Raw genomic sequence first — 27,884 nt, forward strand, 5'->3', positions numbered from 1 at the left:
TACCCTCTCCTTTTCTTCTCCTTCTCACTTCTTCCGTTGCTACACACAGAATCGTCTACTCTACTCTTACTCGCTCTGTCGTTGTCTTTCAATACCGGCCTGTCGATCTCTCTCTTTCCCGCTTCCTCTCTAGACAGCGTCCACTCTTTCATTCTCTAACTTTCTCTCTCGTTCGCAGCTTGCAGCACCCTCTGTTCCATTCTCTCTCTGCGCGTCTCTTTTCAGTCGGACGCCGCGAACCTCCATATCTCTGTCCTGTTCTATCTCTCCTCCGTGCCCTTCGTTTCCATGCAACCTCCCTCAGTGCGTGACGGCTCCGCGGGCCACGGAGAGCCAGAGAGGCGCGCGCGCGCGGCCATGTTTACTCGGTTTCGGTGGCGTTTCTTTGTCGGACAGGACGCATTCTTATCGGTGCACGCCGCGATATTAATTATGCTCGCGGCCAGCCGCCGCGCGAGCACGTGTGTGTCGTGATTCGCCCGATCGTTCTTGGCCAAAGTGTCGTTCCGCGGACGCGGTTCTTTTGGAACACGAGCGTGTGCTCGCGTATGTTGGTCTCCAGCACGGTCGTGAGCACGTTGCGGAGACGCGAGTGAGACCCGGTGCTCGATAAAGAATCATCGTGGTTTAACCTGGAGGACGATACGCGAGAAAGATCGCTCGCCTCCGCGAGATGGAGGAGCTGCATAACGGTGTCATCCTGATCAAGTGTAAGTTTCGTTTCGCGCGTGCCTGTCAATCCTCGCTGACCGTCCGACCTTCCTTCTCTCGTGTGTTCTGAGTGTAATTTCGCGTCACATGCACGCTCGGTGACGGCGTTCAACCAGAAACAGAGCGTTCACCCCTCTGTCACGGGCGGATCTAAATTCCTGAAGCGTTGGGTCGGTAAATTCGCGACACTTTAACCTATCGCAAAATGATTTTTGGGCGAATTCAGTGGTACGCGATGCACATTTTTCTCGGAACGTGGTTGACGTAACGATAGAAGGAAAATGTTTGTAGACCGTTTCGACGGTTGCGTTTTTAGTGAAGCGGTGAGGTTCGAAATATTGAAGTGACACGGTGCAACGGATTCTGTTGCGACACGGTCGATCATTGTTCCGGTAATTGGCATCAGCACGGTTGCGTGGAAACGATGAAATGCCCGTATCGTGCGGCGTCAGCTACAGGACAGTGCCCGTTCCGCGTTCTTGGTGCAACGTCCATATGTCTCTTTCTTACCTACTGATAGATTCCCTCACGAAGAAGTTTGCGGTGTCTTCAATCAGCAAACATTCGCCAAACGCATACGAATAGTGCAGTTCAGTTTTTCAACTGTTTTAAAGCACGTTACCGAGCAATACGAAATAGCGCATCAATAAAAGTAATCGTAGAATTACGAATAACTTACGAACGAATCACTTCGTCGTTCGATGTCGCTGTATCCAAATTGATACATTTAAACGAATATTCGTGCGTCAATTTTTAAATATTCTTCAACGGACACGTTGAAGCGGACACTGTGCATGAAGTGTCCAGTGCGTAGTTCCATAGTTCGTAAACGCTCCCGGGATATGGATTTTGCAATTTTATTTCTCTTTGACAGGCTTGCGTCGTAAATCCGGTAACTACCGACCACAGGCGGACCATTATGTCGTGAAACAATAGTACACGGAATGAATAGTCGTACGTTGCGTGGAAAGATTAACCCTATGTTTTTAACACGGAATCGAGGCGCTGTATCGTAATCGACACGCCTCGCACAGTTCGATCGTGTGTGGCACGACACCTGTGAAACATCGATTGTAAAATTGCGATTCGTCTTAATTCGAGATCGGGACGTTCAAGCGACCCGCTCGGGACACCTCAGCCGGTTAGTTAACATGGTAATTTATGCCGAGTGATGTATTGCCTTATAAACCGCGCGACCGGTATCGAATGTGTCTACTAGATCATAGGACCTGTTATTCACGCGTGGGCGTGCTTTCTCTTATAAAAGTGCAGATTGAAATGTCATACCAGCGTCGGTATTTCTCCGGTTATTAAAAATGTACCGTTTGTATTCCGTTCGCTTATTGTGCACGTAGATGAACCGGTTGAGATAGTGAAAGGGAACAAATAGGTACTAATTTGTACCTTTCGAAACGACGCGGATAATTGTACACTGAACACGTCCGATTGAATACTATATTCATAGACGCGAACCATACATCGTTTTCCGTACGAGAGGTTATACGGTTCGTCATATTCGTCAAGGCGTGACCACGTGGATGGCTCTCTTCGCGCGTGTATTTCGCCCGGTTATTCGCAGTTAACGTTAACACCGTCTTCGCTGGTCCGAAACAAGATTTATTGCGCAAGGCTCGGGCGTCGTAAGCGGAGCTTCGCTTTTCGCGCGGTCAGATAATGGTATCTCGACCAGCTTCGTTCTTCGTCATCGTTCCGACGTCTAACGCTTGAAATATGTATAGTTCCTCGAAGCGAGTGCGAGCGCGCGCGCGTCGTGTTACGTAGCAGTCCGCGCGAAGGTGGGAAAAAAATCTACTCGCGCTGTAAATGTATACGTACGGTTGTCGCGCGAAAAGGGAGCAAAAAATGATAATAAAAAAAAAAGAAAAAAGAAAAAAAAGGAAAGAACATGTGTAACGAGAGAAAAATGGGACACTGACCGTGACAAGCATTGCGTGTCTGTAACCGCAAAAGGCAATTCGTAGCGATAATGGCGCGGCAGATATATGTAATTCGATACAACCTGTATTATGCAGGATGCGAGTTACTCTGATTTTCCTAAAACCTGTTTCGTTTAACTTTTCCTCTCTCCCGTGGATACATCGTTAACAAAGTTCAATGGCTCTAATCACATGTTTACCTCCAACGGTATCGATTCACAAATTTCTGAATATCGTTCTTAAATTAACATACGAATTAATTTTCATTTAAACATATACGCGATTATATTTATTTCCCGTACCCGAACGTTTAGCGTGAGTTACATTGTTCGGAGATCAAGATCCCCGTCGTTAATTCATAGGTCGAGAAAAGAAGCTTATAATCGCGCTTCGAACTATTGTTTATAACGGGTCGAGGTCATCGATCGGTTATGTAATACTGGCCCGAAGACCTCGGCGTTCAAGATCCGCCTATGGTGGAACTTGTGCGCGAGGTGTGCGCGCGTCCATTGAAAATCAAAAGTTGCAGTTAACTGGTGCTGCGCGACGTTGGGGAGAGAGAAGAACAGTCGCGGCTAATCTCAGTTATGCGTGTTTAAACGCGAACGATTAAGGGGCCAGGGATAAGCGGGCGCGTAGTCGCACTAAATTCGGCTCCCAGCTAGCGAAAAAGGAAGTATTCTCGTGCCGATGACTCCTCGAATCGTGGACTCTGTCGTCAGAAATAAAGTTAGTGGGGAGCACGTGTGTCACTGTAAAAAGCTGGCCTCTCCGTGAGCCGCTCACACGACTCCGGCACAGCTACGTACGCGCTCACAATGAGCATTCAAGTGCTGCGCTGTTGCCAGACTTATATTAGGCCCACACTCTCCTATATGGTCGCTTTTAACTAATTGACGCGCCCTAAAATTAATGCCCACACCGTGAACACGAAACACTGCTTTCTCTCTCTCTCTCTCTCTCTCTCTCTCTCTCTCTCTCTCTCTCTTTTTCTCTCCTGTCGTGTTGATTTTATACCAGGCTTTGTTTAACGAGTACCTCTTCTCACGATACTTTTTATCCCGAGTGTGCGCGCGTACACGCACACACAGACACGCAATATATACACATGTTCCATTGATATTATGCAAATCGAATACCACGTAACGAATTTGTCGACATTCGCAATTCAATAGACTGTCGTAAAATACATGTTGTGAACGATAGTGCAAAAACGATTCGTAGTTCAATTTTCGTATCCTGTTTCGTTCGAATGTTAACGTCTCTTCTCGCGAAACGATACTCGTCTGAAATAGTGCTCGATAAAATACAAAACGAGAATTTTTTTTTTAACAGCAAAGTAGAATCGTGGTTCGTTGCAAAGAAAACACTTTTGCGACGGAAATGTAGAGCAATTAATTGCCACGTTGTTGGTGCACTGGTACAAACAACACGCGTGGTGGTTAATTGAACGTGTAGGTATAACACAATTTGACGCGTGTACACACCTGTGACGCAACACGCATTACAAGACTCTTCCGGAAGACAAGGACGGTATTGTATATCCTCCGTTTAATTGAATTGCCCTCGCGGTTAATTGCGATTCGCCACCACCCTCGAATCGTCACGACTCATTTAATGTTTCGTCAATTTTAATCGTAGTCTCGTACTCGTCTCGACTCGCTCCGTACTTTTTCCCCACTTATTGCCGTTCATAACGCGTTGTTCAGCAACGCGACGATCGTCTCGAAATTGCCCGCGTAAATATTTACAATTACCCCGGACTTCGATCCGCTCTTAAATATTTTATTTACAGTCATCCATGATTACGATCTACTCGTAATCGATATTAACAATTACCTCGAACTTTCGTCCATCTGTAAATATTTACAATTACCTCGGACTTTGATCCGCGCTTAAATATTTTATTTACAATCATCCGTGATCTCGATCTACTCGTGATCGATATTAACAATTACCTCGAATTTTCGTCCATCTGTAAATATTTACAATTACCCCGGACTTCGACGCGTTCATAAATATTATATTTACAATTTTCTCGTCGATTTGTACAATTTCCCGAAATTGTTTTTATTCCTGCCGAATTACCGAAATCGAACTCGCAACGGGAACCAAGTGCACTTGCGAACGAGAAAGTGCACAACACTGTGGTGTGTATGTGTGTGTGTATGTGCGTGCGTGTGGGATGCATCGTAGAAATTGCGGAGCTACCGTACGGCCCCTGTGAGAACGGCCGTCTACCTGCAGTTTGTTGTGCATTGCCGCATTGCACCTGCACGGTATGCATTATCCGTACGGTGTGTGCCCGTTCCTATTTAACCGGCACTACGGCCAGACGCCGCGATGCATTGAAGGGAACCCAGTCAGTCAAGGGGATGCGTCCCCGCTTCTATTTTCGCAGAAAGGAAACAATAATATGCGGCCTCGTAGGCGAGGCGCGTTTACGTAGGTGGTTCGGTGGAACGGGCGCGCGGTTAACTGGTTCGACTGGCATGAATTGTCTCTCGCAGGTTTCGAGAACGTACCTAGGCACGCGGCCGAGGCGTGCGCCCGGCCGATGTGTCTCGCGATAGAGTTCGCGGGCATCTGTTCGGCGTATCGTGCATATACAGTTACGCGCAGAATGCACCGCGCGTGACTTCATTGATACGCGTAACAATTACGGGCAAAAGAGCGTTAACGCGACTCACGCGTTCGAACGGAAGCCGGGTCGATTATTTAGGTGAACGCATTCGGGGATAAATAACGAATCGGAAAACGTGGTTCACCGTGCAGCGGGACTTACCGATAACGCGGATTTGTTTCCCCGACTCCCTCCTGTTTACCGATTGATGGTCTTTAACCTTTAGACCGAGCAGCATAGCAGCACCGAATTACGTTATAAATTGATCGTAAAGTGTACATGTGTACAATGATACATACAGTATAATTTTCACGTACATATATGTACAGAAACGAATGTTTCTTTTTTTTCAATTGTTTAAATTTTTTAAACGATTTTTAAACTTTGTACCGTTGGAATGACATATATATGTATATATTTTACGGTACAAAATTCAAAAATTATTTAGAAAATTTAAGTGATTAAAAAAAAGAAACATTTATCTCTATATACATATATTTGAAAATTACTCTCTCTCTCTCTCTCTATATATATATATATAAATTAAAATTGAAAAATTAAATAGATTGTTTATTTAGAAAAAATAATAGTACATAATACATATATAGTAGAGAAATAAATGTTTCTCTTTCGATCACTTAAATTTTCTAATTGATTTTTTAAACTTTCCACCGCAGGAGTATACGTAGAATACGTACCTGGTACGTAAAATAAAACTTCCGGTTAACGGTAGACCACATATTGTACGCGTACATACTTGTGTTCTATCTAAGATTTAGTGGACGCGTGGGTAGACAATTTTTACGCGGATTCGAGGACGAATTTATATATTTTTTTCCAAGTAGAAGAGAAACGGTTTGGTGTACCGGGTGTAGGCGAAACTTATCGTCGCACCTGCGCGCGACGCTTCCTGTTTGTTTAAAAGACTTCGTTTACCGAGGACTAAATCAAAGACGAAACAACGCGGACCCGACCTGCCTGCACCTGCTGCAACGGCTCCTCGAATGTTATCGTGAGCGATAAAGAGGGAGTAACCCGAGCAGCGCGCACGAAAATTTTAAACAACACACGGTGCGTTCGACCTCACGGATCGATTTTTCGGGAGTCATTGAACGCGCGACGATCAACACGTTAACGCTATATTTACCAACCAGTCAAAATCCAACTACTTCTACAATGAAATTTATTAGGTTGTTCGGAAAGTCATTTCGTTTTCTTTTTCTTTCTTTTTTGCCGAAAATGAAAAACGATTTTCTTAGAGTGTATAAACATTTTATTAAATTATATATTCTCCATTTTGGACTTTCCGAACAACCTAATATTAGAATTCACATCTTGTAATCGTTTTGGAGAATCGTTACTTTGGAGCGTCTCGAGAGACCACCGTGGCGTTTGTGTTAAAGTTTCAAACGGTTCCCACACTGGCCACCGCGGCTTGGAAATTCTTCGCGGTTCGAACGGTGGCAAATATGCATCTACGATTCACCCAGTACGCTCCCGAGCGCACGTGAACTGGAAGGAAAAGTACCCCGATCGAAACAGAACAATGGCCACCGGTTTTCTGTAAACTGTTCCCGCGGAAAATTAAACGCGCTCGAATTAACCCGAGTCCCTTCCGCTCGTGCGAATCATAACGATCGTAGAGGATTTGTAAAGGAACTCCTCCGTGCGACAACTCGGGCACGTTTCTTTCGTCACTTGTGCAAGTAACGCCTGATTAACGCTAGGTTCACGTTATAATAAAATTGACGCGTATCGAGAAACGATAGATATACCGCGTAGAGAGAATTCAAAAATTAGAAAGCTTCGAAGAAAATAAATTTCGACATTATATTTGTCACGTTAAATGAATAAAAGTACAAGTGTTGGAAGAAATGTTGTTAAACGGTTTCGGTAATTTTCCTCGTCGTTCAAAACGCGTCGAAAAGTGACGTATTCCGTAAACCTAGTGTGAAGAAACGGGCCGGTAATGCGAGCGACGAAACGTTACTCGGGACCGTATCACCCCGATGCGTCGTCGGTAACAAGTAACCCGTGCAAATTACCCGTACGCGCGAACCGATACGAATCTACGGGGATACGTGTCGCGACACGTGCACGCACGCGAAGATAAACGAGAGACCGGGGCAGCGATGGCCGCGCATGCGCGATTTTGATGTACTTAAAAGTCGCTTTGTATTACGCTTCGCGTAGGGTGTTTCCTTTTTCGAAACCGGTTCACGATTAATTTTGAGGTGTATCGAGGATACACGTTTGAACAAAGGTTCTCGGTGGACGTTCCAGGGTTTACGGTGGATCGGGATCGTGATGTACGTACGAGCGAGTTGGCGTCTGCGCGCGAGAGACCGCGTAGATGATCCACGCCTTCCGCGGGTAGCAGGTTCCGTCGTGTACCTACCGTGGAAAATCGCTCCCGTGACTCACGCTCGCGGAGCGAATCACCTATATGATCCATGCTCGGGCGATATTCACTAACGCGATTCGCTCGAGTGATCCACGATTTGCATTCACTCGCCAGACTGGCCCACGATTTCGCGAAACTCGCTCGAGCAATCCACGATTTGCATTCGCTCGCTCCGTATGACCCACCGTTCCTCGACTCGCCCGAGTGACCCACGATCCACGCGCGAACGATCCACGTTCCCGAACCATTTGTCGGGGTGACCCACGATCTCGCGAAACCCGCTCGAATGGCCCGCCATTGTTTTTTTACCCATCCGGGTGACCTACGATATTCAGACGATTCGCGCGAACGGTCCATAATTTCGAACCACTCGTTGGAGCGACCCACTATTCGCGTTCACTCGCTCGAATGACCCACCGTTCTCCCTCGCTCGAATACACCGCGATCTCTACGCAACTCGCGCGAACGGACCATAATTTCGAACCACCTGTCGGAGTGACCCACGATGTTGGAACAGTCGCTCGAGTCGTCCACAGCCACTGTATCTTGCCCCAATGACCCACGGAGTCGGATTAACTCCCATACGTGACACACGCGACTGTTGGTAAATCAGTAGTCCTACACCGTCGCTCTAAATCGTTTGCCTGTTACTTCGAACCAATCGGCTACAGTGATCCACGGTAATTCGTTCCATAACTATAATTCGTGTAATTTATAATCTGTAACGGATTAATCCTATCGACCGATAAAACAATACTGTTTCATTTTTCTGTATTGTAGTTTTACAATTTAACGGCTTTCAACTCTGACGTCGGGTCAGCGGCTAAATCGCGGTGTTGCAAAGCGAAAAGAAACACGTGCCACCGATAACGCGTCTCCTATAATACCCCCTTTCGAGCATAAAGACCATCGATCGTACACGGAACGCAAGGTGAACACGTGCCCGGTGAAAAGCTCCGTACAGATGTAACCGTTACGCGTCGTCTTCGTCGTTGCTTAGATACGAGTACCGTGATCGATCTCGACATTGACGTGCCGAGGATGAAATAAAGTTCGAAACGAGAGAACAATGCGAGAGAGAAACGTTAAACCGATAAGAGAGCGCAGTATTTTCCCTTCCCCTCGGCCGTTGGCGTCGGGGGGATCGTTAAAGATTCATTTCCACCCTGTCGTTGGAGTAATCGAAGGTACGCGCACAGAGTGGTCGCATCGTTACTTTACAGGCACTTACACACGCGGGGAGACGCGTGAAACGCATGCGCCCGCGCTATCGCGTGCATCACGGGAGACAAGCCTCGTTCCGCTGTCTCTCTTCCGCGAGAGAGAACGCGTGGGTCGGGACTGCTACAGAGAATGAGCGACGCGGCTCGCGGACGAATAGTGTCGATCGTGTGCTCCAGCTCGGCGGTCGCGTTTCTCGTTTCTCCGAATTCACCGTGTTTACATTCGAATCGCGCTGTTGCGCGCGCCATCGTCGAGAATCGTGGACCGTTTTGCGGACCAGTGTCGTCGGTGTTGCGCGTTCGTCGATGCTTCAAAGAAATACCGCGATTCGTCGTGCACGAACAACGATATGAAACGAATCCGTGGCAACGTGTCTACGCGCGTACTTGTTCCGACGTTGAAAAGAAACTGGAATTAGCGCCGTAGCCAGTGACGGCGAGGGAACTGCGAAGTTTCTCGTGTTTGTTGTGATCAGTGCGAGGATCAGTTCCCCCTCGAGATCTTCGGCTGTGTGTTTCTCCGAACAGCACCGCCGGACCGGTCAGTACGAGTACCCGAGGCTTACAATGTAGCAAAGTTGAAAACATTACGGACTCGTTTCCCAGCGTGCGGAGAGGTACGCGGCCAAGTGGGTGCGCATTGGACGCGCTTCTTGCGTGTCTCTCTCGAATTAGTCCCACCGAATCGAATTAATCACCCTCGGTGTGTCGAACGAGTTCGCGCGAGCGGTACGTTGGATTTTATTCGCAATACGTTTTAAGATTTCTCGGATCTATTCGAAATTGAACAAAAGAAACAAGCCCCGAAATTGTTTAAAATTCTACGGAACGGTAACACGTTTACGAGGAAGACGTTGTTTTTTCTTTTTTCTATTGAATTTTTCTCCCCTTGCGAATAAACGGAGTAAATTTACTTGCTAAAAAACATTTGTTGCGTTAGCGCGTAAATTTTATTTACCATCCAACAACACAGACTCCTGTTTCGCCCTGCAGAATTGTCCGATAAAAGGATCGTTGCTGAGAGGGTGGAAAAAAGAGTAATTACAATCGCGAGGGGTAACGTACATGTTACCACGATAGAGTTTCTTGTTACATTTTATAAAGTTTTGCGCTCCAACGACGTGGAATTGTGGACACAATTGAACGTTCGTTTCCCCATATATTTGCTCGTGAAAAAGGGACGAGTGGGTAACCCGATAGAAAAGGGAACGGACCACTAGTATTATTCGTGTCGTATTAAACCGAACAGTTATATTTATTCGATCTCAATTCCGTGGAATACAAAATAGAACGAAACACGCAGCGGAGCTTCGGAATGGAGAAAATCGATGTCCATATAGACATCGATGTCCACCAACGTTTCTCCGTACAGGATGCAATATTTCACATTTTCCCCCCCTTCTCGAACAATGAAGACGTTATCCCGTAAATTTCGTTCGAACGTTGATCTTATTTTATCGGGGAGAAAGAAACAAAATGCACGCGTGCGAAATTACAATTTTCTCGCGATACAACGGAAATTCTCTTTGCTCTTTATAGAGATTCTTGGACCTTCAAACGCTGACCTCAAGAGCACTTTGTGGCACGTACTCGGATGAATAAGCGGAGAGTTTACACACTCACGAGTTTCTCTCGCGCATCGTGTGTCGCGGAAATACTCGAATTAGTTAAAAAAAAAAGAAAAAAGAGAGAGAGAGGGAGAGAGAGAAATTCCACGAATATTTTTCCATGTAAAAGAGTACACGTGCTTTCGTCTCTATGCACGCGCTAGTCGATACTCCGTTTGTACTCCGTTCGCTCGTGTGTATGTGTGTGTGTGTGGCTCGGCGCGTGGGTGGATCACGATAAGTTTCCAAACATTTTCATTTGTGAAAGTTCGTGCGTTGCAACACCGCGCAGAAAAAATAATTCGAAGGGTCCGTTGAATCGTGGAAACGAGAACTCGTTTATTTATATAATGCAAAAATTGTTAATAGAAGAACGCACGCGGCGAGGTCCGAACCGATAAAATTAGTGGTAGGCCGTCGAGACGCGAACTAATAAGAGACAAATCTAAATTGGTTATTACTATTAACAATCGTACACGTAGGTACAATGTACGTCTATTGTCATACATGGAATAACTTTGCACAATGGCACAGCCAGAGACTGCTTTCGAACCTAACCTCAAGGTTATCGCACAAATAAATGCAGACAATTAAAAATAAAACCGAACGACACAACGTAAGAAAAAAAAATAGATCAACGAAGGATCCGAGAAATAAAGAAGAAAAGGAAAAAGTCCGACGATAAAATTCGTGATTCTTTTGTCATCGTAATGCGGTGTCTCCGTTATTATCTGGAAGCGAGGAAACCGTATATTTACATCCAGTGATTTCATGACCCAATAGACCTCTCGTAACTGTCATCGAAATGATTCATGTCCCTTTTCTATCGTAATAATTAATCAGTTCTGTGTAAAATGTCCCCGGTGCACGGGGAATTTATTCGTGACCATAAATAAAATTAAGCACATTTTAAAGACACCCTAGCGGCCGTTCTTCGCATTATTGAACATGATTTTCTTGATAACCGTACGCGATGCATGGCGGCGCGATAATCGACTTCCTGCGCACGAGTAAACGCACGAAGCAGAAGGGGTGTCTCGACCGGTCGTGTTTATCTCCGAAGACAGTAATGACCAAGTCTGCCAATGGTGGCGGTTGATGATTTATCCTTTAAGGTCCGGATCTACGAGTCGTCGTTTTTCATTCCTCGAAGCCCCGTTCAAAGAGCATCGATGCATTGTTTCTCCCGTTTCACCGAAGGATTGATAAATGTTACGACAAAACGTTGCGGTGATAAACCGAACGAGAACTCACAGTTTCGTAACGACCTTATCGTCGTCTCCGAGGGTCTGTAAACTTGAATTATCACCGAGACGTTTCAATCTCGAGAGAAAACGCATAGGCGCCAAGGAGGCTTCAAGGAGAACGAGCGATCGCGAAAGAAAAAAAAAGTGAAAAGAAAGAACATTGAAAAAATTTAGTAAATTTAGTAAACTCGAAGAACGGAAATACGTAGAATTTAGGTGATTAATTTTTCGTAGAATTTCACGTTACTCGGACCGACAAAATTACGTGTTTCGCAAAAATGGAAAATCGTGACTGTGTGTTCCCGTGAATACAGAAATCTTGTGTTTATAGCGTTCGTCTCTTATTTTCAGCTCGCGCGAGATACCTGAGTTCTAGAGGCAACCGCGCGTCAGCCTCGAGGCCAAACTGACGTGTCGAGCGAGCATTCTGAATGCGTTATGTGTCGTTCGTGGTGGTTTCCGGTTTGCGAGAATAAAGGATACGACGCGAAGATCGCGTCCTTTTCGTCTATGATGTTTTCATCCTTGAACATTTAACCTTCTTTGGTTGACTGTCCGGGTTGATATAATCTCTGCATTTGAACTGTTGTTCCATTCACTCGATAAACGTGGATTCAGATTTTGATTCACTTGTCGCGTTCGTTCGAACGAAATTGGTGTCGTAACTTATAGGTTAATTCATCGAATATTTTGTTTGGAGAATCGCGAACGGTACGGTTATGTTTCTCGAAAGTATTGTGTTATCGCGTGCTTTTGGAATATATAGACTTCTTTATTGCCTCGAAGAAGTAAAAAGAAGAAAAAAAAAACATAAATCGACGACGCAGCTGCGCGCACAGAAGCGTCGATAAATCGTCGTTTCGGGGTTGGTATCTCTGTCTACATTGATACGAGATTTTTATTCTTCTCAACCGGCCTCGAGGTGACTGAGATTCAATGTGGTGGATGCGAACGTTTGAAAACATTAGTCTAAAAAAAAAAAGAAGCGAAACATCAAATCCAAGCACCCGTTCGAAGTAAGTTGTAACGCGACACTACTTTACCTATTCTCGTCTGCACCATTTACGGAAAAATGACGCAACGCAGCGTCGTAAAACCTCGCATATGTATGCATCCGTCGATATATTTTTCGAAGTCGCGTCATTGTCCTATGAGCTGGATTTTTAATAACCTTCTGGCAAATGTCGGAACGTTTAACACGCTCGGTTATAACCGTATGAAGATTAGTTTAAGAACGGTCTTATCGAGCACGCGAAAAAACTTAAATTCCTGTTTTATCGCATAACAATACGATCGTGAGTGCAAGGCGAACGTGAATTGTAGAGGAGACGGTCGAAATTTCGAATAACTTGGACGTGACACTACGCGTTTATTCTTCGATATTCCTTCGATTCGGTAAAGTGCGATCTCCTCTATCGAATAATCGAGATCGATCTCGTGCAGTATTCATGTCAGGCTAAAAGTGTCAAATGTTTGACGAAGCTTGCACACGCTCCGACGGATTATGCACGAGGAATTATGTAACAGCGCAACGTGACGAATGTCCAGTGGCTAATTCCATTAAGATACAGATCCAAGGTTCCTGGAATACCGGTAAAAAAAAACACTGACACGTGCATCTGGTATCGACTGTGCAACCCTGATGTGTTTTGCGCCAATCAACGATGGTACTGAACATAACGTAACGGAACGTGGCGGTAAAGAAAAATGCGTACGGATTTATTATCGGCAGAAAACCACTTTCTTACCATAAAGCAGCACGGTCCGCCATAAGCACCGTGGCTTAGGACGTCCCACTCTCACTTTTTTTTTTACCACAGTACAGTTTTTACCCGCGAACAGCACTGTCGTGAAAGGTTAAACGAATATTTCGCGCGGTTCTAACCTAAATTTCGTGAAACGATGTGAAGCTCGGCGATACAACACGTATTTGTAATATCATAGTTCTTCTAACGAATTCAATGCTGTAACATCTTCGACGTTGTCGACGTTGTTACTATTACTGGCATATATCTTACGAATGCCTCAGTTTCAATTGATTATGCACGAAATGCACGTCGAGTACCAGCTTAATGGACGAAACGTTGATTGAATATCAGTGCCCGCAGTCACTGCGTTGGTCATGCCGCTTTCTAGGGAGCGATAAATAATCGTTGCATACATGCATAACACGGTCGATCGCATGCAATTCGCAGAAGCCTCACAATGTTCGTTCGTACTTCTTTTTCGTTGGCTTTCCCTCGAAGATTAAGTTTATCCCAAAGTTGAGGTTATCAAATTATTCAAATTTATTGTAACTGTTGTGAAACCCAAAATACGTCTGTAAATTTGTTTACAACGCTTTAGGATCGTCGTACATACTCGTACAAGTGCACACGAAATTCTAAAATAACGCATTGCGTTTAGTTTTTGGTCTAGGCATTGATCGATATCGCGTTGCAACAGAAAAATAATCATTTCCCTCGGGATCGTATGTTTGTGAATTTTCGATGCACTCGGATAGAACCAAGAAAAATAAACAAACATCCCTCGGATTGGAAATGTACTCTTCGCAACGGTACAAGTTAATGATATAAAATGGTTCGACCCGGTTTTACAATATTATATAATGAAGACCATTCGTGTCAAATTATTCGTACCATAAATAGCCTGACACCGTTAGCGTAGATAGTAACACGATCATTAAATTATCACTGCTGGAAAATGCACGTGAAATTGGCCGTTTCAAAGACTGGGTCTCGGCGTGGGGTACTTCCTTGTTTCACTTGTATATTTTTCCACGCTGCTTATACGAAGTGGCGCGACGAACGCGATATATTTCACGCTCTTCTCGTGATTCCGTGATTCCGTGAATGCGTTCACTCACGCGAAACGTCTTGCAGAAAATTCGTTGGATTTTCGGAACGTAAGAAGTTGTCAGGTTATTTATATTGCAAGCGGGCTGGTACACTTCGTGTACTCCATCATAGCGCCGCTGCATATACTGTGCTCAGCATAGCGTTCATTTGAGTTTGTATCAATTTCAGCTCAATAAAATAGCAGCAATAAGAATTGAACAGATTCTTTCTCATAAATTGCTATAGTTAAACTTTAATTTCCGACGGACAGTGTATGTCAGCAGTTAAACGTTAAACCTGCAACATCCTCATTGGGAACTGTTGCATTTGCATAATATATATCTACAGTATTGTAGTAGCTTTCCTACACTTAACATCCACCCTTTTATGTTAGCGCGTCTTCCAGATTTTCTTCTAGTGTTATCTACAATTATATATTCCATGATCCAAAGTATCCTTTTTTTCTTCGATTAAGTGGTATCCACTGAAACGTTCTTTTTACCTGTCTCGAGTCAACTGATCTCAATACACGCCAGAACCGCTTTGCGTGTTTTGCAAAAAATATTTTTCAAACTGTCTAATTTTCGAAACTGGCCACTGCTTACAAAGTCCACGGCTCTTTTAATTTCATACGCTGTACTGAATATTTTCACCGGTCAATGAACCGTATAAATGAATAATATTTATTTGGACGAGTTATTGGTTTTAAATTTAAATTTTACATGTAAATTTTAAGTCCGATCGGTGTTACTTCAAACACGTGTTCTACGGAGGATTAAATATTACTTCAATTCGACATCGTTTGCATTTGCCACGGGAATGTAATTCATATACGATTGACGATCGAGTTGTTTGGGTTCAGTGGCGCCTCTCTAACTGTCGCGTTCTTATCCCCCTTCCCCTGTTTAACTGTATCTCGCTCGTTCTTACTATTTTCTACACCCGTCCCTGTACGCAGAGACCAGCAAGTCGGAGATAAATAACAATGCTCGATTCCTGGAACACCCCTCAGTCCCGAGTCGTGGCCGATAGCAAGACATTTACTAAAAATATTCCAATAGTTTAAGTAACGTAAACAATTTCAATGACTCGAAAACAAGTTTTTTGATCCACAAATTTTATCCAATATCTTTATTCGTTACCCACAGACTGAAATACGCATAAATTTCCCTTTTCGTAAAAAAAAACATTTTCTTAGATTCGCATCGTATTCGTAATTTTTTTATATACAAAAAAAAACTAATCGTTACGAGTTTAGGAACAACTGTAATTAGTGGTGGGGTTTTGCAATGAGACACCGATGTCCTTTGAACTTGAACTTAGGATCCTTTCTCTTGGAATTAACAACGCCACGATGCTGCCGGTCCCTCGTGCGGAAGTGGCAGGTTCTACGCGTTTGTCGGTTTTATTGGACCTTCCGGTGTGCGTGCCGCGCTCAAGTTACTTGGGCGTTAACATCAGGGTGACTATCTGGTTAACGCGAGTTTGTTCTGTCTTTCGTAGGCTCTTTCCCACATTTATAAACGGCGCGTGAACGTTTTTGCGTACGCGGCGCGTTCGGACGACGCCGACGTAAACACGGCTTGTCCTTTTCGTCCGCGCAAGGACTCTCGAACGCGATTCCTGGTACGTTCGGACGTTCAAACTATTTTAACCATAACAAAGAATCGAATTAAATTATCTGCTTATCCAATAAATCCATACGATCTCCAACGTAGGATTTTTATTTCCACGAAAATACTGAATAACGTTTAATCTACTGTGTATTCTCCTCGTAAACTATTGTTTATTCTTCTTAACGCTCTGAAAATTTTCGAACGACTTTTTAAGCCACTTACACATCACTGTAGATGTTTTTTTTTTTCTTTTTTTTTGGACATTCATTTTTAATTGCTCGAAATAGTTCTTTATTTCGAAGCTATTCCGTTCTTGACGCGAAATAAATATTTCCAGAACAATTCTGATACGGGAAAACGAAAGTTATGATATATAATACAGTACAGGTAATTATTGTTATCGGAAGAATTTTATTGTGAAATGACGACCACTCTAACTTATTGGACAACCTAATAGTAAATCAAATTGGTTGAGAAATTATCACGGCACGAAAATAGCTACGATTCGGACACAAGGTCGAGTATTGAAAATCGTTCGATATCTCAAAAGTTGCAAATATACATTTCTCCGCGAATATTAATTAAAACAATTAATATTCGATCTTGATCGTTTGAAAATTGTTTGGTACTTTGAAAATTCCAAATATTAAGTTGTTCGGAAAGTCATTTTGTTTTCCAAAATGGAGAATATATAATTCAATAAAATATATATACACTCTAAAAGAATCGTGTTTCATTTTCACCAAAAAAAAAAAAAAACGAAATGACTTTTCGAACAACCTCTAATATATTTGTGTCTCCGCGAAACGGACGAGAATGTAATACGAATATGCACGAAGGAAGCATCAAGTAGGAAACACTTTTCATTGCGAAATCGATTATACGATGACGTTCGCGAGCTTCGAGAAACGCCAACGTTGCGAAACGATCTCGAAGACGCATAATTTTCACCGTTGCGCATTTGATCGTCGCTGAACTTTCGTAGAAAATAAAAAATATCTCGACAGATAACCTGTATACACGCAAGAGTGTTTCGATGCCGGGACGTGAACGTTTGACCATGATTGTCGTCGACTTTCGAAAAAAAGAAAAGGATGATGATCGAATCTTAAACCGATTGACACACGTTGTATAAATAGAGACTGTTGTCACGCGTTTAACACAAATATAATTAGTCATAAGGCGTATGGTAATAGGTTGATCTCGGGGAGGTTGTTTAGCTTACAAAACCTGTACCAGTTTATTTTTTAAATTATATTCTTACCGTAATACGTTGTAAGTTTCGTTCGTAACGTTCTATTATATTACTCTCACGATCTGCTTCGATTATTGAAATATCGTACAAACAAAATTCAGTGGCTTTGTATCTGCAATTTATAAATTTTTATCGGACGATTTTGCACATTCTTTTTCTTTTCGTATATAATTACAAAGTGTATAGATACATATATATATATATATATATTTATATTTTTTTTATATATATATTAAATCCTTGGCGCGCAAAAAGCAATTGAAATTTGTTTGTACACCGCACTGGCTCGATCTCGGTCACTATAATCTTGTAACAATAGATTATTCGATATTGTACTGTACGAAGCTGAGAAAATTTCTCCCGGAAGGAATGTAGGTTCTATCGATCAGAATTTTTACACATCGTCTATTGGCCGATAAACTTACAAGAGGGCGCGTCCAATCGTTCCGACGAGCGAATCAAATTCAAAAAATTAAACACGAATCCTGAAAACTTCCGATGATTTGTTTCATCCCCATTGAATATTTATTCGGTACGTTTTCCACCACTTTGGTCGTTCTAAAACGGTGAAAAGTATTCACGATTAGTTAAGAATGAAAAGTGAATAAAATGTTTAAATTAAATTTTCCGAACTGAAGTTACGCGAGACTTGAATCGAGTTATCGAGTTTCGAAATTTGAAAAAGTTCTCGACGAACGTGTGTATACACCAGAAACGGGCATAAGTGTTATTTCAGCATCGCCAGTTCCATCGCGACACTCGCGTGTCGTGGTTACATTTCAAAATAGCGCGTGTCGCTTCGTTTCAGATGAACCACGTTCAAGGTGCAGATCATGGGATGACGTAGGACCGACGAAAATGGAAACTGTCGGCCAAACGCACAGACAGCACCACCCTTCCCTGGAAGCGACCAGGTCCAACACCTCGACGCAGTCAGCCAGAAGCGAGGATTCCTGGTGCTCCGCGTCGGACCATGACCTCTCCTCGGACGACGAAAGCGAGAAGAGTAATATCAGTATTAAGTAAGCGTCAAAAGTATCAAAGATAAATACTTGTTTTTTTTTTAGTCACACCTCGACCTTTGGTAAACAACGATAATTGGATTAGTTTGGAGAAAAGAGCTGCCTAACAGTAACAATTTATTATTTAATTATTTGGTAATTAAAAATTAAGTATTCGTTGTTTAAACGGTAAAGAAGATTCTGGATGTCGCTGTGTGGTGTCCTCTCGAATATTTTAAATATTTCACAGTGCACAGTTTACATGGATAGTTGAATCGTTGAATAAAAATATAATAATTAAATCGAATCGTTAAATCGTTCCATGGATATTCGATCATTCTTGGGTAAAGGGGATACGTTTGTCGATCGATGCGAGTGTATATGTATTACACAACATTCTCGACCATGAGATTTAGGTCTTCTTCGGTATAACGATTATTGTTAATTCGTTGCAGAAGTAATTGCCAATTGAGGAACACGTTGCACAAGGCGAGGACGCTCTGCGACAAGTGGAGGTCGCAGAATATACGTATGAACAATACCGATCCGTTGGACTCGCCTGGAAACCATGGAAGACTCTCGAGATGGTTCAGCATTCGGCGAGGATCGACACAGCAATACGATGTGGATTCTTCGGACACGGTGTCTCTCACGAGCCCGATCAAGGCGCCTCAGATGCCGCAGCTTTGCGAAGTAATCATGTCAAAGGATCGCTGGAATCCTTATTTCTTAACCGATAAGGAAGAATCGCGTACTGGAACCTCATTTTTCGAACCGGGTTCGGGTTAACCTCTTTCGTGACCGTAGCGCCCTCTGGCGTGTGTATTTTTCTAGCCGGAATTATTTGGACCTAATCGAGTAGTCGTAAACTTCTCGATGAAAGAAACAGCGATATAGTCAATCTCAACCAAGTTCTTTGGAACCCCTGAGTTTTGATTCGTCTTCGAAATATAGATAATAATAGTAACCTAAAAACAAAATAATGCAAGTGATACATTCAGAAGCGAAGAACAGTAACGTACAATTAATAAGGTGGTTAGAAATTTAATAAAATGAAATAAAGCGTAATATATGTTTATGTTGGGGTCCGAATGAATCTACCACCGCCACTTGCGTAGCTCTCTGACAATTCATTGTTCACGTGTTACTATGCTTAAAAGATGTTTAAATAACTTCTAGTTGATTTAGAATTAAATCACAGTTTTAATGATAGCGTGTATTTACGTATAAGCGATCGAAGAATACGATTAGAACGAAATCTGCACGATTAACTTTGGTTAAGTTGTTTTCGCAACCAATGTCTCAATCGTTCGACGCACCCCGTACGAAACGAATATCTGTATATTTAAACACGATGTAAAAATCTGCTTCAGATTGAAGAGGAGAACAGTAGTGCGATGGTGCAGTTCCAGTGCATGCAACAACGCAGACAGACTCCGCCTGCTCTACCACCGACACCGCCGAATTTAACCCCGCAGCAGTTGAAACGTCGACACATAGTAGCTGCTATAGTACACTCTGAGAACAGTTACATGTCAACGTTACACAGGCTAGTGAACGTACGTGTAATCGACTTTGCGTATGCCGTTCACCGACGTTTCGCGGAATCCAGTGTTTTTCCGTTTAAAAATACACCCTTCCGTTTCAGGATTACAAGACACCATTGGAGGAATCCTCGCCGCCCATACTGAGCCAGGCGAAAATAGCGACGTTGTTTCATAGATTGCCGGAGATACTGCAATGCCACGAGATATTTAGAATCGCGTTGGGGGAATGCGTGCGTTCTTGGGATAAAAACGAGAAGCTGGGGGACGTGTTCGTGGCCAGCTTCAGCAAAGCCATCGTTCTCGACATTTACAGCGGCTTTATAAATAATTTTTCGGTAGCCATGGACTTGGCTAAACAGGAGTCGAAACGAAAGACCGCGCTTGCCGACTTTTTCAAGGTAGACCGAACAACGTTTCCGGTTATGTGGATGGCGTATTCTAGTAATCCGGCTTCAAAAAATCGATTTTTCTTCCTACTCTTTTTTCTGGTACGCTAAAGGTGAAAAGGACACGAAAAAATTGATATTTGTACTTAAATACAAATTCCATTTTTTTCATTCTTGAGAGAAAGAAAGATCCCCCTGTGGTTCATGCCACAGTCACTCTCATACTGATCAAGGTATCGTTTGGGTTTTTCGTTTCACATAGGCAGAACGACGGGAGTCGCGGCAGCCATTCGGACTAGTTTTTCCAAACACGCTTCATCTAAGATTGTTTAATTCCTGCAGTTTGTATTATTTTCATTGATAAAAAATCATGATTTCAGTATAAACACGGATAAATACACCCGCGAAAATTCCGTGTCGAAAAATCGTATAGTTTTTATTTAAAAAAATCAGGAAGAAATCGATATTTTTCGAGTAGATTATCAGACTACTCCCTTAATGCTCGGTGAACGATGGAAATTTTCACGCGGTGAATACATTTTGTGCTTCAGGTTAAACAAATCAGCGCGCACGACAGACTATCCTTTTTCGGATTGATGGTGAAACCCGTACAGAGGTTTCCGCAGTTCATATTATTTTTACAAGTAAGTATACAGTGATGAGGCTATGTTAAAGTTCTGCTCGTCGACGGTTGCATCGAATTGACGTAAGGCTATTTCGCTAGGACTTATTGAAGCACACCCCGCAAGGACATCACGATAGAATGTCATTACAATTAGCGCTGACCCAATTGGAAAGTTTGGCGGAAATGTTGAACGAGAGGAAACGCGAGGCAGAGCAGTTCCAAGCGTTCAAAGAAATGTTACGACACGTGTCCGGAAAATTATCTCATCGTCCTCTTTCGTCTTCGTCGAGGTATCTCATTAGAGAGGATAACGTGACGCAGTTGGTATGTATAAAGTTTTAAAGGAATTTGAAATAACTTACAAAAGTTAGTATACGTATAATAATGTGTATCGATGAATTTTTATAGGAATTTAATCAAAATGGAATGATAACAAAATCGAAAAGACGAAGATTACTGCTACTGAATGATCTCGTAGTGTGCGTTTCGGTAACACCAAGGTCCGCGGAAGACTTCAGCGGTAGCGAAAGACTTACTTTGAAATGGACATATCCTGTATCAGATATCGAGGTATAGCAATGATTATGTACACCTATATGTAACGATATAATTATTAATACAATGCAATACGAGTTATAGGGATTAATGGATTAAAAAAATAATCAAATATGACTATATAATTCTAGTATACAGGCTGGGCACAAACATAACCTCGATATTTTTGTTACAACAATAGTTAAATACAGAATACAATATTACGTACAACAATATGTTTCAGATTCAGGATACAAGTACCTCACCAACGCTAAGCCGTTTATTAACCGCTGGTCTGAACAAAGGTGGCAGCTTGAAATCTGATAAAAGCGGAGAATGTGGACAAGCGGGTGCAGACAATCTCTGTGTAGAAATGAACGATCTTATGCACGACTACGAGGTAATGTCCAGGATAAGCGATTTAGTTGCACAACTGAAGGGTAAATACGAGGTAAGGAAAGATTTGTGTACAGGCAGTTAAAAAGTATAACGTAACGACCATTATAAATTAATTTGTACATTTAATTTTAAGGGGATGACGCTCGAAAAGACTAAGCAAATTTTACAATCCATACAACTATCGATACAACAAAAGGACGAGGACATGGTTTGGGCCGACAGCTGCTGCTTACAGTTGGTAACGAAACAAGGTCAGATGTACACGTTCCAAACCGAGAATCCCCTGGTGAAGAAAGACTGGATAACTGAGCTTAGGCTAGCGCAACTGGCGCTGGATCCGAACAATTCTCCCTCTTGGGAAGTACCTGAACAAGAACAAAGACCATCCACCAAGATACCGCTTTTTGTTAGCTCGCAACAGGTGTATCATTCGCAACATCAGACAGAAGTAAGACGTTAACAAAATATTCGAAAACATTAAACGGTGACAAAATGTGTAAACCTTCGTAGTGCATTTCTTATGACTGAAGGAATCTTTACATTAGAAACGCTTTTCAATATGAAACCTTTTTAGGTACGTTGCGGCTGTTATTATACCACGCAGAATCCACGCCCCACCAGGCGCCGCGGCAGAAGTCAAAGTTACTTATGGATATGTACAGGGGACGGTATATCCAGTCACGTGACAGTATTCGGTCAGTCAACAATAGCTTCCGCGACTTCCTTAAAGCAGATCACAGCTTTCGACCTAGTAGAAACCAGAGTGGGTGCTATAGAGTTTGTGAAGGGCACCTCTTCCGATCCGTTATCTTTAGCGGGTGATGTTGTATGGATGGGTACAGATTCCCGTAAGATCATCATCTACGCCGCCTCGGAACCTGAGAAACAAGAAGAATTAGGCAACTATTCCGTGTCGGGACCGGTGATACAAATCAAGTACCACTGCGATAATGTTTTCGTTGCTTTGGGTATCGGGTTGCTTCTCCTGTTCAGAAGGCAATTAGACGGCACGTGGAACCTCAGAGATCCATTTGTGATATCCTTGGGCAGTGAACCGGTGTCTTGTCTGATGCCGATCAACGCGTCTGTCTATGCAGCCTGCGGGAAGAAGGTTTGGGTACTTAATGGGGTAACTGGTGACATCACGAAAAGTTTCAGCGCACAGCACGAGCACGTGGGTAGCGTGAAGCTTATGGCGCACTCTGGAGTGGGTCTCTGGGTTGCTTTGAAGAATTCGAGCACCGTCTGTTTATACCACACAGAGACATTCAAACACCTGCAGGACATCAACATCGCGTCTAATGTGTTAAGAGTGACCAGATCGAACAACGCCTCGAACTCCTGCGGCGACAACTTGAATAACAATCACACTACTGTCACGGTGACAGCGTTGTTAGCATGCAAAGGCCTTCTCTGGGTCGGCACCAACGTTGGCATCAGCCTGACGATTCCCCTACCGCGATTGGAGGGTGTGCCAATCATCAGCGGCCGCGTTAACATCTCCTATCACGCGCATTTCGGTCCTATCACCTTCTTGCTGGCTATTCAGAACCCGAAGAACTCGATAAACTGCGTCACCGACGAAATTAACGACGAGGATAGCGTACAACTGAGAACGAAAGAAACCGAGAACAGGAGTAGCAGGGATAGGGCGAGCTTGGACTCGTCGATGTCGAGCAGCATCGTGAAACTGAAGCAACAGTTGGCCGGTAGTCCGGTGATGTTGAGACGAAAACGGAGCAAGGAATACGAATATAGAGGTTCGAAGACACTGCCGAGAGGGCTTGGTTCCGGAGGTGGTTTCTTATCGAGTTCAATGTCTGGGTCGCAGAGCTCCGGTGAAAATTGCGACGTTTACGGACTCTACGGTGAATTGATGTACGTGAAGGATTACGAGAACGAGAACAGTTCAGGCATAGATCCAATTTACGAGTCGTTGAGGAGAAGCGACCCGGAACTGGCAGCCATACCAAATAAAGTTAGTACCTTAGACCGTAGACTGAAGATGAAAATCACCAGACCTAGGTCCCTGGATCTATCGAATTGGTCGGTTGACTCGCATGCCAGCTCCTTGTACACGTCCTCTGGCTCCGAAGAAAATCTGTCGCTGAAGACTGGAAAATTGTCGCGCAACAGCAGCACCGCCAGTCGAAACGGTCCGTACGATACGACCACAGCCAACAGCAGTATGGTACAATCGGTGACGGAAACGATACCGCCGACAAGCAATATGAAGCCAAACGGGAAGAAGATAAACAAGACCTTGCAGCAAATAGAACAGCCTAAACGAACTGTTCTGACGCTGATGGGCGGCCGGGGTTACATTAATTGGAGACAACTGAACGCGCAATCCGCCACCGATAAGGCCTCGAAGTCGGGTTACACGTTCAAAGATCCCAACAGCAACGACGCCCACATCGTGCTGTGGGAAATGAAATTATGATACTCAGTTATGTTAGGCCTATCATTACGCCTACGTCAGTATGGGTAGAAATGTTAATACTTTTCAGAACCGGTTACGATAACGTTCTCGTAGTATCGGCGAATAGGACCAAAAAAGTACTATCGAACTGATATCTCTTTAAGTAATAAGGATATTCGATGGTAAGGATTCGTTAATTAATTAGCGCAGTTTTTAAGTTAGTCGCAAGTATTTGTTAAAAACTATTTTGAAACTAAACTGATACTAGGGCTGGGACTTACTGAATTTCCTCGTATTCGAGTAGAAATTCGAATTTGTGGATTGATTGAATTTACGAATATTTATAGCATTCGAGTAGTTCGATACAGACTGTAAATCAAGTTCTTTAAATTTATTGTACTTTTTTAAATTCGTATTTTCATTTACGATATTGTGCAACATTTATATTTTGGTAAAGAAAAACTAATGCGTTTATATTTTTTTCAAACGGTCACACGAGATATTGTGATCCATCATACTTTACTGTAAGACACAAACCTGCTGTTGTATTTGTATACGATTATATACAACTATTTATTTATTTATTTATTTGTTCGCATTTATGATCCGAATCAGCCGATAATAAGATGTAATATTTAAATACATCACTAGTATCCGCGTTATTTAAATAGTGCAAATATTTAAATACATTCTTATTTGAATAATGATAGTCAAATAGTTATATTCGAAATTTGTTCCTAATATTCGAATACCTACAAAATATTCGAATAGTCCCAGCCTTGGTTGAAACAAAGTTAATCGATGCGACAGTCCTTACCGTTAGCTGTAGTGATGGGACTATTACCGTATCAAATAATAAATTATCATCTTGTATTGAATTGTGTTGATAACTACACAAAAGTATTGATACGTATCAATTATATTCAACATGAATTCGAAAATAATTTTCAATACCGTGACTTCTATAATGAATACGTATGAATACCAATGTCGCATAAAGTAAGCATCGATAGTTTTGTAAATACATAAAGCATTAGATATAAAGTCTAATCGGTATGAAATAAAGAACAGATACAATTTCAAATAATTACTTTTACCGGTTAAATTTTTAATTACTTAAAATCTGTCTCTCTGTACTGCTTAGTTCATACCGATTAGATTTTGTTTATTTTGTATATATTTACAATAATATCAATACTTTCACGGCATCGAACAAAATTGGTACCGACTAGTATTACTTCCAAAAGTATCGGTATCAAAATTTGATATCGCGTAACCGAGATTTTGATATTTTTCGATACTTCCATTAAATACTTTGGTATCGAATTGCCTGAATATCATCTATATGTATCAGTCCCGTCACTAGTTAGCAGTGCAAAGATCTAGTTCTCGCGTAGCTCTCTGAAAACAAACGTTTTGTATTTTATAACACGCTTCCATCCTGTAGGAAAGATCGTATATTTTGTTATAGACTGCGTTACCGTGTACGCTCGTATACGGTTATATAATCGTGTTTCAGTCACGATTTTTTTTGTGCAAGTTTAATATAGAAAAATTAGAATTGATCAGTTGAGTGTTATGAACGATTGGAAAAATAATGTGATGTTAATAAGCGTCTCGATCAAAATGAATCGAAAAATTGATATACGAGTGTACGCGTTATTGGAGGAAAAGTTAGTTTTCGAACGTGTATTTTAATAAATATTGTTATTTCTAAAGTTAAAATAATTTAAAGCAGCGGTTTTCACATTTCAATGATATAACGGAGCCTATATGGAATTCAAGGGTTCTTCGTAAATTAATTTGGAATAAGATTTAAAATAAAACTGCAAAGAACGGAAACGAAACGAATACCGCTGTTTTAAAGTTTGATTATTCCGAGTTTTATTTGCTCGGTGGCATTCGTGTGATATGCACATGAGTTTGTATGATATGAATCTAAAACGTTCTCTTAGGCTTTGTACGCAGGACGTTTCGTGTCGAGGGAAAAGACAATTGAATTTTTAAGCAGTTCACGTTTTGATTTCATATTATGTCATAAAAGTTTATAGAACCCCTTTTACATGGGGAAATAAAAAGCACAGAGCAGCGCCTGTGATCTATTCGTTTCATTCGTTAGTCGCGACTAACATACGATATGAATGATGAAGATAAGGTATCATATGATTAGAAATCAAATCTTTAATTGGCAAGAGAAACAGATGATCTGAATATCGTCTTCCTCGTCAACCCCACACATGAAAGGTTAACCTATATATGCTCCCCGATGCGCTGGCTTTGTAGACTTACAGACAGCAAATTTCTCCTGCCTCATAGACTGTGGCACTTGTACAACTCACAAATCCAATGCGATTATGAAGTCTAATGGAAGTTATCTCTCAGGAGACAGGATATTAATTGTCGTATCTGGCATCACAATCAAAGGTGCTTGGATAGTTGAACTGTGCACGTACTCCATAATTTTCGTAAAAGCTCTAGATCTCTCTGATAAAGATTCTCCGACTACCTCCACTACCTGCTCGCGACTAACGCGAATCTGACAATATCAAACATTACTTTTTTAATTTCTTCTTGCTTCGATAAATAAGAAAATAATTAAAAAAAAAAAAAGAATAATATTATCCAAACGTTCATGTGAGCAAGTTTATCGAATACGTTTGGTTTTTGTTTTGTAAACAAAATAAAAAGTAAAATTAAATTTGAAGTTTAGTTTGGATGTGTTTTTAATGGGAAAAATAAAATCTCATTGTAATTGCACTTTATAGAATGACGGTAAGAATCGTCTAGTTGTTTAATAACATTTTTTGAGGGTGCGTAAGATATTTCATATCTTTTACAAGCGTTAGCACGTTGAACTTATTTTACTGCCAAACACGGTAAAGATTTCTCCGAGGAGAGAGGATCGGCAAAAGAAAAAGGAACGTACAGATGTGATCCGACGATCGATGACATGCGTTGTTTGTTTTCTATTTGTGATAGATCGAACGTAGACGAAAGTTAAATGGGGGGAAAAAGTTTATATCAGTTACCCAGTGAGAGAAGTATATCGTAGTTTTGTCGCAAATGTGCTGTTAAGTTTTCCGCTACCGGCATGGACGAACAAAAGTTGCGTGTACATATACATTTTCCGAGGAAATTAATTTTTATATCAAATTGAATCCTGGATAGATTTATATTTTGTACACTACTTTTTCTTTTTGTTTAGGTTTATATAAATATATACATATGTAATCTTATTTTGTATTTATACGAATGATACACACGTGGAATAATTATTCAGCAATACTTTGTTACACGTACGTACACGCACACATTAAGCACACGTGAACATGTATTTATTACTTAAAAAGTCGTAGGCATTGTGTCATTGTTATATATGAGTCCGAAAATTTTGTTACGTTAGCGTTCGGAAAGACTCTTCAGTACGATAATTTTTCACTCTTTGTATGGCTACATTGCTGAATATTAATAATTATTTAAAAGCGAACACGAGGTTGTTTAACCCCCTTT

The 27,884-nt window shown here is 42.1% G+C and overlaps 1 protein-coding gene and 1 long non-coding RNA gene across 9 annotated transcripts in view; one reads left to right on the forward strand and one right to left on the reverse strand.

Annotated features, from left to right (window-relative positions):
- The window catches only part of LOC143148220 (rho guanine nucleotide exchange factor 10), a 53,541-nt gene extending 25,680 nt beyond the window's left edge, over nucleotides 1-27,861 (forward strand). For 3 of the 8 annotated variants that reach the window (XM_076314298.1, XM_076314299.1, XM_076314300.1), the window contains 10 exons: nucleotides 18,269-18,482; nucleotides 18,917-19,154; nucleotides 19,835-20,020; nucleotides 20,110-20,406; nucleotides 20,946-21,038; nucleotides 21,119-21,343; nucleotides 21,428-21,589; nucleotides 21,798-22,004; nucleotides 22,086-22,400; nucleotides 22,527-27,861. In XM_076314298.1, the coding sequence (XP_076170413.1) occupies nucleotides 18,269-18,482; nucleotides 18,917-19,154; nucleotides 19,835-20,020; nucleotides 20,110-20,406; nucleotides 20,946-21,038; nucleotides 21,119-21,343; nucleotides 21,428-21,589; nucleotides 21,798-22,004; nucleotides 22,086-22,400; nucleotides 22,527-24,395 (3,806 nt within the window). In that variant the 3' untranslated portion in view covers nucleotides 24,396-27,861. Of the gene's footprint in view, nucleotides 1-274; nucleotides 711-8,854; nucleotides 9,628-10,437; nucleotides 12,769-18,268; nucleotides 18,483-18,916; nucleotides 19,155-19,834; nucleotides 20,021-20,109; nucleotides 20,407-20,945; nucleotides 21,039-21,118; nucleotides 21,344-21,427; nucleotides 21,590-21,797; nucleotides 22,005-22,085; nucleotides 22,401-22,526 lie in introns of those variants that run through there. The other 5 variants (XM_076314303.1, XM_076314301.1, XM_076314302.1 and 2 more) reach the window with 5 other exon arrangements.
- LOC143148228 (uncharacterized) lies at nucleotides 13,065-13,628 on the reverse strand. The gene is made up of 2 exons (XR_012992436.1): nucleotides 13,501-13,628; nucleotides 13,065-13,422 (listed from the first exon to the last, which is right to left on the reverse strand). It is a non-coding gene; the product is annotated as an uncharacterized LOC143148228 (long non-coding RNA).
- Nucleotides 27,862-27,884: the final 23 nt, after the last annotated feature.

The sequence above is a fragment of the Ptiloglossa arizonensis genome, chromosome 6 (assembly GCF_051014685.1).
Source record: "Ptiloglossa arizonensis isolate GNS036 chromosome 6, iyPtiAriz1_principal, whole genome shotgun sequence".
Classification (NCBI taxonomy): domain Eukaryota; kingdom Metazoa; phylum Arthropoda; class Insecta; order Hymenoptera; family Colletidae; genus Ptiloglossa; species Ptiloglossa arizonensis.